The sequence below is a fragment of the Protopterus annectens genome, chromosome 2.part1 (assembly GCF_019279795.1).
Source record: "Protopterus annectens isolate FY-2018-M chromosome 2.part1, PAN1.0, whole genome shotgun sequence".
Taxonomy (NCBI): Eukaryota; Metazoa; Chordata; order Ceratodontiformes; family Protopteridae; genus Protopterus; species Protopterus annectens.
In genome coordinates, this window is record NC_056729.1 from 914,063,001 (window position 1) to 914,076,538 (window position 13,538).

The 13,538-nt window shown below is 40.1% G+C and overlaps 1 protein-coding gene across 1 annotated transcript in view; it reads left to right on the forward strand.

The window, feature by feature from the left end:
- The first annotated feature begins 6,631 nt into the window (after positions 1–6,631).
- The window catches only part of WWC2 (WW and C2 domain containing 2), a 1,656,421-nt gene continuing 1,649,514 nt past the window's right edge, over positions 6,632–13,538 (forward strand). Inside the window, exon 1 of the mRNA XM_044062544.1 lies at positions 6,632–7,283. Coding sequence (XP_043918479.1) covers positions 7,156–7,283 — 128 coding nt within the window. The 5' untranslated portion in view covers positions 6,632–7,155. The remainder of the gene's footprint in view (positions 7,284–13,538) is intronic.

Here is a 13,538-nt window from a genome sequence, read left to right on the forward strand (position 1 = left end):
TCAAGAATGGAATTAGTATCTAAGCCTTTGAAAAAAAGCACCAGAAGAAACCACAGATCTAGTAGAATGAGCCTTAACTGAAAAGGAAGGCTCTTGCCATGAAAAGTGTAACAAAAGGAAATAGTCTTAGATGTCCAAGAAGAAATAGTCTGCTTGGATACAGCAAGTCCCAAAGATCTAGGATGAACAGAAAAACTGATAAGATTTTCTGACGGAGTTTATTTGGATATGACCAAGACTAAGTTGAACATGCATGTCCAAAGTATGCAGCACCCTCTTACTGTCAGTTTATGGAGAGGGGAAAAGGTAGGGAAATTATCAGACTGATTAAGGGATAGCTCATCAACCACCTTCAGCATAAAAGAAGGGTTAGTGTGCAAGGACACACTGTCCTCATGAAACATAAAAAAATGGAGGACAAGCCATAAGGGCCTGCAATCCAGACACCTGTCTGGCAGAAGTAAGTGTTAACAAAAGAACAGTCTTCCAGGAATGATGTTGCAAGGAAGCTGAAGCAGCAGGTTCAAAGGGAGCCTGAGTCAACTTCGCCACAACAAAATTATGATCAGAGGGAGGAGGAATAGGCTTCCTGGGAGATCTAATATTAAGGACGCCTTTAAGAAATTGTCTCACCTCAAATCTAGCAGCTAAAGGAGGAGAAAAAGTCAGACAAGTAGAGATAGCCGATAGGTGGTGGGCATTAATAGAAGAATAGGCCAAACTAGCATTGAGCAACTTGCACAAATAAGAGAGAACCAAAGCAGCATCTTGGGCTCAGGTTATGAGACACCAAAAAGAAAACTTCTTCCATTTGGACAAGTAGGATTTCCTAATTAATCATATGTATCTTGGCCTCCTGCAGAACTTGCAGCATGTCCTCAGGAAAAAAGGTGTCTATGAAGAATCAAAATCCTATCACCCAGTATCAGGTGAAGCATGGACAGGTGGGGTTGGATAAGCGATCCCTTGTCTTGTGTGATTAGATCCACCCTGTGCTGTAACTTGTGATGACTGTCTTTGGCTAGATAGAGAAGAGGAAACAAATGTTGTCACTGACAAAAGGGAGTCACCTTCAAGATTTTGGGAGCTACCTGTTGGATTTTGAACAGGACTTTCACAATGAGAGGAAAGGGAGGGAATGCATAAAGAAACATCCCCTTCCAAAAGAATGACAGGACATCCACCTTCCATACCAGGGACCTGGGACTCTGGCACAAAACAGAGGAAGTTGTCTATTCAGAGGTGAGGCAAAAAGATCCACTTGAGGAGTAGCCCACTGGTGGATAATGTCCAGAAACACATCCCTGTGAAGCATTCATTCATGGAACTGAGTTAAGGAGTTACTCAGAGTGTCTGCCACAATGTTCTGACTGGAAGGGATATAAACTGCTTGAAGAATCACTTGACACTTGACATCAAGATCCCATACTAGAAGTGCCAACCGGCAAAGAAGGTAAGATATTGTTCTGCTCTGCTTGTTGATATACCACATCACTTAATCATTGTCTGTGAATACTTTGAGAGGTCCTGGAGAAAAAGATAGACTGAAAGGCCTGAACAGACAGCAGAAGGGATCTCATCTCTTTGATACTGATGTGCTTCTTCTGCTGACAAGGCGACCACCCCCCCCTGTACGTTTAGGGAGCCACAAGTTGTCCCCCCATCCCATGTCTGAGGCGTCCGTGAACAATTCCTGAGAGAAGAGGGATCCCTGGATTCAGAGACAACTGCTGAATCCACCAGAGAAGTTCCTGTCTGAGGCAAGGAAGAAGAGGAACTACAAATTCTAGAGGGTGAGCATGTAGAAGCCACACGGACTTCAGAAACCACTGAAACTTTCTCATATGAAGTTTGGCCAGAGGGAGCATTGGAATAGTGGATGCCATGAAACCTAGAACTCTCAGAAACTCCCTGACGGTAATGGAAGCCACAGGAAAAAATAGTATGAAAGCAAGAAATGAGAGTTAAGACCTTTGGAGGGGCAGAGATGCAACCATTAGCACCGTCTGAATCCTGCAACCCAGAAAATCATGATCTTAAGAAAGAGTCTGAGAAGACTTTTTGAAATTTACAGCAAACCCCAGGCTGTGAAGAAGGGATATGGCAAAAATTAATATTTTGCAAAAGGGTCTCTGGAGAAGATGCCCAAATCAACAGGTCATCCAGCTAAGGAAATATTTGGATCCCCTGAAGTCTGCAAAAGGCAATAACAGGAGCAAGGCATTTGGTGAACACCCTTGGGGCAGTAGAAAGGCCAAAGAGCAAAGCATAGAACTGAAAATGCCAGGAAGCAACAGAGAAATGCAAAAACTTCTTGAAAACAGGACGGACTGGAATGTGGAGATAAGCATCCTTGAGAACGAGAGATACCATATAGGCTTGACCGAGCAAGACAGGAAACAGAATCTGAAGGGACAACATCTGAAAGGAAGGTACCTTTAGAAAAGTGTTTAGATGAGAGAGGTCTAGAATAGGTCTCCAAGTGCCCTCTTTTCTGGGCAATAGAAACAGTTGGGAGTATAACCCTTTCCCCTTTGGGACGCAGGCACCTCTTGAATAGTACCCTGAGAAAAGAGATCTTGAAGAAACTTTGGTAAAAAGGGAAGATGTTCCTGAGGAAGCTCTGGAATGCCCATAAAAGGAGGACAGGATTTCTACACCATGAAGAACCCTTGATAAATGACTGACAAGTGATCTGAAGCCAAACTGAAAAAAAAAAAGAAAGGTGAAAAGAAAGAAGAATGTGGCTGGGAGGGGACGGACAGTCAGACAGCACCCGGTTTGTTCAGAAAGGAAGGCTTCGGAGTCCCCAAAAATTGAGTAGCCTTAGCAGGAGGAATCCATTTGCTAGTTTTCTTACCATTAGTAGAAGGACAGAACTGCCTGCAAACAAAAGCAGGCTTAGCAGGGTAGGTTCTCTGAAATTTAGGCACAGGAGAAACAAACATGTGTTTAAGCTCCTGCAAGGCCTTACCCTTATCCTGAAGGGATTTAAACAAAACAGCAGCAGATTTCCCCAAACAAAAGTTTAGAATCCAGAGGAGCATTCATCAACTTAGTTTTAATTTCATCAGGTAGAGGTTGAAGCCTAAGCCAAGAATACCTCCTTACAACGGAACCAAAAACAGCAGCCCAGAAGAGGCATCTGCCGCATCATAACTACATTTAATAGAATGATGAACGATTTGAGAGGAAGTCCCTAGCAAGGAAAGAACAGACGTTTTACCCTCGAGTCTAGAAATTCAGAAATAAGTTGACAGGCTTGAGAAAGAAAAGTCAACACATACCTAGACATATGGGTCTGATAATTAATAGCCCTAAAAGCTAGGCTAGCAGAAGTGTAAACCTTTTTGCCCAGCCTGTCCATAGCTCTGCTGTCCTTGTCAGAAGGCAATAACTTGGGTGAAGGAAGAGATTGAGATGGCTTATCAGAGGCTACAGACACTACCGAAGGGTCAGCAGCAGCACATTTATATAAAAAAGAATAATTATCAGGAACCCCATAAATCCTATCAGGCTTCTTGGGAGCAGGGGGAGAGAATCACATGTCTGAGAGGCATTGGAGAAAACATCCAGTAAAGCAGCCAAGATAGGAGGAATAGCTGCAGGTTTAGGAGAGTCCAGCTACAACAACTCATAGTACCTTTTATGGATATCAGAGACCAGAGTACAATCCCAAAAGAATCCATCATCCTACACAGCGCGTCTCCAAAGGAAATTTCCTCCAAAGGAACATCAGGACTAAAATTCCTCCTCCTCTGACCCATAGTCCAAAGGAGAAGGAATTTGAATAGAATAAATTAGGGATTCGTCAGCAGAATCTGACTATTCCTTAGAAGCATCCTGGCTCTAGACCTTTTAAGAGGAGTAGAGGACCAAGGAGAAGCAAGAACTGAATCCCCATGAGGAGACTTTAAGGACATTAAGGCAGAAAATAATCCCCGAGTAAAAGCCTGCCACTCACTTTGTGGATCCCTAGAAGCAGAAAAAATATATTTAATTTTTGTTTCTTTGTTAAGGGAACATCTTGAGAAGGCTCAGATCCAGGACGACAATCGAGAACCATAGCAGGAACTTCTTCCCAAACTAGAAACTGAGAAACTCTCTTAAACCCCTCAGAAAAAATGAACCATAGTTCCCTCTGAATGTCCAAGACAGACGCCTGCAAAGCCTCCTCGGATGTGCTGCTAGCCAGATCCTCACCAGCCTCCAACACAGTTGCGGCAGAGAAATCTGACACCATAGCCAGGTGAGCCTCCGGGTTTGTAGTGAACTCAGGAGAAACACCTGTCAGAGGCTGGACAGCTGAAGATTCCGGTTGTACTTTTTTCACCTGCTTCTTCCCTAACGGCTGACTCAGGGCAGGAGATTCCTTCCATAGTATCTTTAGCGAGTAGCCCAAGATGCTGGTTCTCAAGATACAAGGAAAGGGAAGAAAGTCTACTGTGAAGGGTTTTCGGAACAAATACCTGACAAATAGAACAAGAAGTATGGTCATGAGAAGCTCCTAATCAAAAAAAGACACTTATTGTGGCAGTTTCTATGGGGAATCTGTCTTCCCACACTGGCATTTACTCTTCCTGGATTACACTAACCCCAAAGAACACAAAAAACCCCCCAAAAAAAACAAAATCCCCAATGGGGCACTTATCTTGCAAAAACAACAGGTGTAGGAAGTCCCTAGAGAGCAAAAATGCATTCAACTGGCAGAAAACAGATGCAAGTAAACAGACTGATGATGTAAAAGATACGTTCAGACTGGTGCAAAGTTGTTCAGGTTTTGGTAAGCCTGAATGTCACCTTTATGCCTTACATTATGCAGGGTGCATATGGTGACGATCGGCATACCTTTTAAATTCAGAAGTCTTTGGAAGGCTGGCCAGACATCGGGCTTCCGCAGTAAGGAATCCCATACAGTTAAAAGAATACTGCAGCAGTGAATGTAAGGACATTTTCAAATTATGGGATCCTTGAACCTAAATAAAGTATGTTATTAATTGGGTTAGGCAATGGCTTGTATAATGAAAATGAAGCTCTAGAGTTCAGAACAGACAATTAGAAGAAAGGACTATAAATATTGCTGCTCCACAGGGATCAATCCAGTTTTGTTTTGGTTATTCGTGTCTTTTTTTTTTTGTCCATAGACGTTGTTTGGACTAGCTCTCTAAGATATCTTTCCTAGTTACTGATTCCTTTAATTTATTCTAATACTCAATTTTTCTTTGTGATTCTTTCAGCAAGCCAACTCCGATATCTATGCCTTATACATTACTTGTACATATTGTGTTTTGTCAGTCACTCTGTATATAATATCATATCTATTGTCTTTATACCCTGGAGCCAACTCTTGATATTCTCTTTGTGTATAATACAATTACATATTGCATTTTGTCTTACATGATATTGTATACAAATTGAATCTATTATGTTTATCTGTTGGCTGAGCGATGGGATCAGTGTTCTAACCCGACTGGCAAGTTAAAAAATAAATTACCAGTCAAACACCCCATCTAGCAACTCATTTGCCAGTTTTCCAATTTCTGTACTACCTACCTCAACAAATTGTGCCCGTCAGTTTGTAGAAAATGTAAAGATGATTCGGGCTGTAACTACCATGTTGTACCACACACTAAGCTTTACATTTTACACCTGCTACAGTATAGAATACACTAAAGCTAACCCTACAACACTAATCCCCAAAGTCTAACCTGAACCCTAACCATAATCCCAACCAAGGGTTGGCTTTGTACAATGGATAAGATATTTGCTTCGTAAACACAAGACAGAGAGTTTGATTCTGACCTCGATTTATTGGCTAGGCTTAAAATAGCCCTACACTACATTACAGTCAAAACAACATACCACTATGCCAAATCAGCTTTTTTTTTTAAATTAGTCTGGTATTCGGCTAGGAGCCCCTCCCTTAATATTTCTGTTAGTGCGCAGGGGTGTAGCTAGGCATACTCATTGCATTCAAATGAGTACTTTTTGTATCTTTTGGAAACTTTCTTAATCAAACAGCACACAATGTTTAGAACGGTCTAAATTAATGGTTACAGTATAGGATAGGATTGCACCTGTAAAAATAGCCATTAAGGTTATAAGCAGTAATAATTAAAAAAAAAAACAATGGGTCCCTTCTGTGTGTTTAGGAGCAACCCTTTTCTGGGTTGCGAACATTTTTAAATAAGTAGGAGGTGAGTGAGAATAACCATACTATGTTTGAGTACATAATACAAACTTTTGGCAACATCTTCGTTTGTGCGTTTCTGTGGGGTAACGCAAGTACAACCCTAACTGTAACTTTCAAATTATCAATAAAAAAGAGTGAGACTGTATAGTTTAACAAACGTAAGGCCACAAATACAATTTACTTATAACTCACCTACCCAGCACCTCAACTATCAATAACGCTGCACGCGGTTTATTCCAACAGACTACTGCCAAGAACTGCACACGTGATAGTTTAGAACGTCCCCTCTGGAAAATCGATTCTTCCCTAACAGAACAACTCAGTAAATATATTGGGTTGTGTTTTGCAAAGACATGAGAAACGGGATTTGAACCGTCTGCCTACGTCTTTACACTGAGAAACCATTAGCAAGTTGCTTAATTTCATTACGTTTCTTGCAAAGAAACTTCAATGTAGTTGTTTTAATTTTATTTTAAACCTTAGCTTCGCTGCCTTTAAAGATGTTTTATGTATGTATAGGGAACGCAAATACTTGTATTGAAATAAACCTACGACAGTTACAAGTAGGTGTACACATTTACACGCGATAAGGACAAATTAAGGATGTTTTATAAGCTTTTGCACTTTAACTAATTCCCTTTGGGAGTTAAGCGTCACCGTGGGATGCGCTAAACCAGGCCTCTTTGTAGAGCCAGCGCCGCGGCACCGGTAGGGTTAAAACTCTGGAATGTGGGTTGGAGAGTGGAACGCGTATGTAGATTAGCAGATTAGAGCGAGCGAGAGAGATGCTAATGTTATGTTAATGAAGTGCTGGCTGGGAAACTGAATCAGGTCTCGGATCCAGACTGTTGATGGACTTAAGATGGTGGCTAGAGATCGCCGGCTGGATGTAAATATATGAATGTTTCTTTCTGAGCCGTCTGCCTCCCCTGTACTTATGGAGGACTTTTCAGACCTTGATCATGCCTAGGAAGGGGAATGGACAGTTGCCTTTACCGGATGGCTGGGAAGAAGCGAGGGATTACGACGGGAAAGTGTTTTACATCGACCACAATACCAAGCAAACCAGTTGGATCGACCCCAGGGACAGGTAGGAGGGAGTGAGTGGACAGTCCTCTCTTTCTTTTCACCAAACCGGGACAGAAAAAAAACGAGTGCAGTGAGTGACTGTATCTCGATTTTAAGCCTGGGCCAAATATTTTTTTCAAGTATTGACAGTGTTTATGAATGCACATGGGGGAACAGTGAAGGAAGCACTTTAACTGGAGATCAGAGTTCAGGCAGTGATGGGGGAATTGGGTGATAACTCGGGGGCGGAAATTTCAAACTTGGTAACAGGCTACAACTGCGGATTACATTTTTTCCCTGCTGCGGAGCTCCATCCATTGAAGAGACAGGAATGGAGGGGGTGGAAGGTTTTAGCTTAGCTTTGTGCACCCCAAGAAGAATCATGTTGCTTCTAACTGATATGTCTCTGCGTTAAATTCTCTGCACAGGCGTTTTTAAAACACTTTTTCTAGTTCCTATGCTTTATGAACTTTGTGAGAATTGTTTCTGCAGTGCATACTGCGGAGCAGATAAGGTAGTGTCAGCTGATAATGTTTTCCCCAGTGTGTTTACAGCTACCTATCGAGATGTGTACCTCTCCGCTCTGATGTTACTATTTGACATATTTATTACGGTCAGACTTTGAAAACTTGGGAATGTTGTCTGTTGCAGAATAACAATTAAAAGATTTTGTATTGGAGTGACTTTTTAAAATTTGTGCGCTTTACTCAATAGCTTGCGTGTGTGCGGTAGTGAAACTGCCTCGTTTGTAATGCAGTGTTGTCACGTCCCTAAAGTCTGGAATGCAAACAATTTTAATGCGGGTCACACAGCATCACAGAACATTTGAGTTCGTCTGAAGTTTTTATGACTACTTTGTATTCCTTTTGTGGCCTGTTGGGGGGCCCGAATTAGATTAACTGTAAGAAAAGATAAAGGACGGAGATGCTCTTCTCATTTGTTACTTTTGTAGTGATGCAAGTTTTAAGCTTTTAAGTGGACAACATGGCATTATCCTGGCTACATACCCTGGGGCCTCCTGCCCTTGGAAAAGTAGGCCTCAGCAGAGTATGGCTTTGATAAAATGCTCCTCGTGAGCGCTTGGAATAATTGAGTTAGGTATGTAATGTCCTGGCTACAAGTACTGGTTGCAAATAAGTTCTCAGGCAGTGGCAGATCTAGCGGTCACATGCTAATGCTGAGAAACTGCATGCATGGCAGACCCACAGTGCAGAATTTTGCAGGCTGTTCATGTGCACTGATTCTGTTATTGTGTTGTGGTTTCCCCAATTTCCATTCATTTTTGAATACTGAGCAGAAGCTTCTGTTTGGGAAAGTGTATTTGTTCTTTTTCTTTGTTTTATTCTGAGCCAGTACTAAGTTGTAGTTTTAGTACAGCATTGGTTTTCTTTTACACAGCTGCCAACTGCTAAGTTCTCCAAGAGTGACTGCAAACTTGTAAAGTCCTTTATTTAAATCTGGATTGGTTTTAAACCCGTAGTTTACTCAGTCTGGATATTGAATGGTTGAAATGATAGAGCAGGGTTGAGGAGTGCACCCAGACTGAAATACTTGACTGCAGCACAGTTTCATGTTGGAGGACATACACCCTAAGTTGTCTTTTATGCTCTGGTTATGCACTGTAATTATGTATTTTCAACTGTACAAAAATACTGTGCTTAACGGATGGCATGACTTGTTCTGTTGTCATCTCATGCGAGCCAGAAAGAGCCACCTATCCCATGCTCCAGTTGCATAGTTACTGTCATTGGTTGCTACCTCATCCTATCTCAAAGCACATAATGTACCCCCCCCCATTCGCATACTGGCTATAATTGTAAACTTTTTGAAAGTGAATTTTTCTCTTGCAGTCCGAGCCTGAATACTTGGCCTTGTGTATTTTGATTATAACACATTACACCATCACTAGTTTGGTACTTAATTGATTGATTATATTTTTGCAGTAAAACCGGGTTGTTTTTTTTTTTTTTTTAGCTATTGTACTTTTGTTCCCTGATGACTGTGTGTATGTATGCATGTATGTATGTGTATATGTGTGTGTATGTATGTATATATATATATATATATATATATATATATATATATATATATATATATTAGCATGAATATGTTTTTTTTTGTTTTCATGGTGTAAAACAAAATGGAATTCAATCTGGTGGTTATCCCCTTAGCTTTGTGCACCTCCTTTCTTGCACTGCTATTTTCTCCAGTGACTTGGCTGCTTTAACCTGTTGCAGAGTACTTTAGACTGCTTGTTCAAGATTTTTTTTTTTAAAAAAAGTTATTGTGAGTACTTGTGTACAAACCAAAAGTTGTGCTGCGAGTTCCATCACTGTCATACCTCTCAAACTCTTAGAGCAAGAAATCTAGACAAAGCCATAAATAAAAGTGGGACAAATGCAGAAAAATAGGGACAAATTTTAAATATTGCTGTTACAAACTTAGAATGTTGATAGAATAACAGGTTTTGCATTAGCATGAGTTTTCTGAAGGGTATGAAGTCTGAAACTTAAATGTCTGTCATTATTTTCTAACTTCACACTTTAATGATTTGCCACTAATTTGCCAGAAAATGACAAGTTTATGAAAAACGCACCAAAATGATGAGGCAAAAATCTGGACATTTTGTGAAAATCTCTACAGTTGAGAGGTATGATCAGTGTATGGATCATTGGGTTACATGTGAGATATGTGATCCTGCAGGTCACAGTACTTTACATGACAAGAACACATTGTATAGTGTAGTGAATTCTAATATGTGGGCAGTGTTCTACAGCTTATGTTTGTGTGCATTTATTGGTTGATACACTAATCTTGTCTACTTTTCTTCACCCCTGTCTACAGATTTTCTACCCATTTCCACTTCTTCATCTTCATGTGGCTATCCTACCCTCTTTACCACTTAACATAACCTTTTCCTATCATCTCCGCCCATTTATATTAATCTGTTGTAATCTGTCTCCCCCTTTACATTTACAATTGAATAAACATGTCATATTTACTTACTGCTGTGAATTGCCAAATGGAAGCTCTTCAGAATTGAATGTAGTGTTTTACTTTGTTTTTTTTCCATTCTTCTCTTTTTAACATTTGAGTATATCTCTATGCTGTACAATATTGGTGATTATTTTTGAAATGCATAATTTTAAGCTTTCTTGTACAGTGGATATAAAAAGTGTACACACCCCTGTTAAAATGTCAGGTTTTTGTGATCTAAAAAATGAGACCACAAAAAATCATTTCAGAATGGTTCCCAGTTTTAATGCAACCTATAAACCTGTACAATTCAATTGAAAAACAAATCTGTTGGGGGAAAAAATATAAAAAATAAATGTACAGTAAGCTGGTTGCATTAGTATGCACACCCTTAAACTAATACTTTGAAACACCTTTTGATGTAATTACAGCATTCACTCTTCTTGGGTACACACCTGCCATCAATTAAACAGACTCTGATTAACCCCAAATAAACTTCAGCTGTCCTAGTAGGATTTTCCTGACATTTACTCAGTTACCTGCTCAGCAAAAGCCATGGTTCGCAGAGAGCTTACAAAGCATCAAAGGGAACTCATTGTTGAAAGGTATCAGTCGGGAGAAGTGTACAAAAAAAAATTCCACAGCATTGGATATACCATGGAACACAGTGAAGACAGTCCTCGAAAAGTAGAGAAGATATGGGACAACAGTGATGTTGCAAAGAACTGGCCCTCACTCCAAAATTGATGAAAAGACGGGACGAAAACTGATCAGGGAGGCTGCCAAGAGACCTACAGCAACGCTGAAGGAGCTGCAGGAATTTATGGCAAATACTGGTTGTGTACTACATGCGACAACAGTCTCCCATATTCTCCATTTGTCGGGCTATGGAGTAGACTTTCAAGACTGAAGCCTTTTCTTACACAGAAAAACATCCAGGCCTGGCTAAAATTTGCAAAACAATGCATAGTCTCCCAAAATCATGTGGGGAAAATGTGTTATGTTCTGATAAGACTAAGGTTGAACTTTTTGGCCACAATTCCAAAAGGTATGTTTGGCGCAAAAACAACACTTCGCATCACCAAAAGAACACCATCCCCACGGTGAAGCATGGTGGTGGCAGTATCATGCTTTGGGGTTGGTTTTCTTCAGCTAGAACTGGGGCTTTAGTCAAGGTGGAGGGAATTATGAACAGTTCCAAATACCAGTCACTTTTGGCCCAAAATCTTCAGGCGTCTGCTAGAAAGCTGAAGATGAAGAGGAATTTCACCTTTCAATATGACAATGACCCCAAGCATACATCCAAATCAACAAAAGTATGGCTTCATCATAAGAAAATTCAAGTTTTGGAATGACCCAGCCAGAGCCCAGACCTAAATCCAATAGAAAATCTGTGTGGTGAGCTGAAGAGGGTTGTGCACAAGAGATCACAATCTGACAGATTTGGAGAGCTTTTGCATGGAAGAGTGGGCAAATATTGCAAAGTCAGGATGTGCCATGCTGACGCCTACCCAAGAAGACTGAGTGTTGTAATTAAATCAAAAGGTGCTTCAAGAAAGTATTAGTTTAAGGGTGTGCACACTTATGCAACCAGCTTGTTGTACGTTTTTTATTTTTTTATATTTTTTCCCCCCAACAGATTGTTTGTTTTTCAATTGAATTGTACAGGTTATAGGTCACATTAAAGGTGGGAAAAGTTTTGAAATGATGTACTGTGGTCCCATTTTTTTATATCACAAAAACCTGACGTTTTAACAGGGGTGTGTACACGTTTTTTATATCTACTGTATAATGTGTTTGAAAATTTTTTAATTTTCTCCAAGTAGTTTTTCTCCCTTGTCTTCCACTGAAAATGGGTTCTTGTGACTCATTTAGACTTTTGTGGTAAACATATGTCAATAAATAATATACATGTCATTGATTTGTACTTCAGTACAAGTAAACATACAAAACAGAAGAAATATTTTATTTATGTTATTTTACATTTGTTGACTAGAATAGTCAGACTGGATACTTGTCCTTTTTAAGCGGTGGCCCAGGGAGAAAAGCTCCAACATACATACTGAAAAGAAAGATCAAAACATATTACTAAAAAAATAAATTCATTATACATATTAAGGATATTTACAGAATCGGCTTCAGATGAGCAAGTTGTACATTCTCTCATAATTAATGTTGCGTATTGATGTGGACTAACAAATTAAGTCACAACTAGGGTTGCAAGTAAGAAATACAATTATAGAGAAGGAGCTAGTCAGGATTTGAACAGGGACATACCCAACGTGTTTTAAAATACTGCTTGAGATTCTTTTTAAATTGAGCTAGAGAGGGTTCAAACGTAAGGTCAGTGGGGAAAGAGTTCCAAATTTTGCCAACAGAGTTGGCAAACGAGTTTCCAGCTCAGTTGTTGGAAATGAATGAATGAACCAGCAGTTTGTTAGACGAGCAAAGTGGCCTAGGGTTACTATAGAAGTGGATAATATTTTTAAGTGCAGGCATATTTTCGGGTTGATTGTGAACTTTGTGCGCCACTAGAGGCTGGACAGAGGCACAACAAACTAATGGGCACAATACTTTTTAACAAGGGGTGGCGTAAGCCACAAAACTTTGGGCTAGGCTTATAAATGCCTTAGGGCAGATAGCCTAGTATAAACCTATAAACCTATGAACCTATGAACTAGAAGCTGCTTGTACCGGAGTAGACTATGTAGTTCAAGCCACCCAAGGTGTTTTAGGTTATGACAGTGGTGCGTCCTATAGGGCATGCCAGTGGCAAATCTTGCTATGAGATTATAGCAGGTAGACAACTTACTAAGATCAGATTCGTGAGTAAAGGGTAGGCGTAAAGTAGGTGAGAGCAGGCAATAGCCATTCTAGCAGATGGGGTTAGGAAAGGTTTAATCTTGTATAGTGAGCCAAGTTTTTTATTAATAGTTTTAATGGTTTGGTTGACATGCAAATCAAATTTTAGGTTATTGTCTACGATTACACCTAGGAGTTTTGTATAGACCTCTGGGGAGATAACGGTACCATTATTAGATTTTATGGTGGATAGTGAGGAGGACCTATGGGTGAGGGTGAAGAGTAGCAGATTAATTTTGTTGGTATTTAAAATCAAACCTTGATCAGTGAGCCAATTTTCAACTGTATTGAAAGTATTCTGTGATAATGTTAAAAGATTTGATGGGGTAGTGGCAGAACAGATTAGCATGGAGTCGTCCAAATATTGAATGCAGGTTTCATCTGGTATGACAGTATGAAAGTCATTAATAAAGTTAGAAAAAAGGAGGGGTCCTAATAT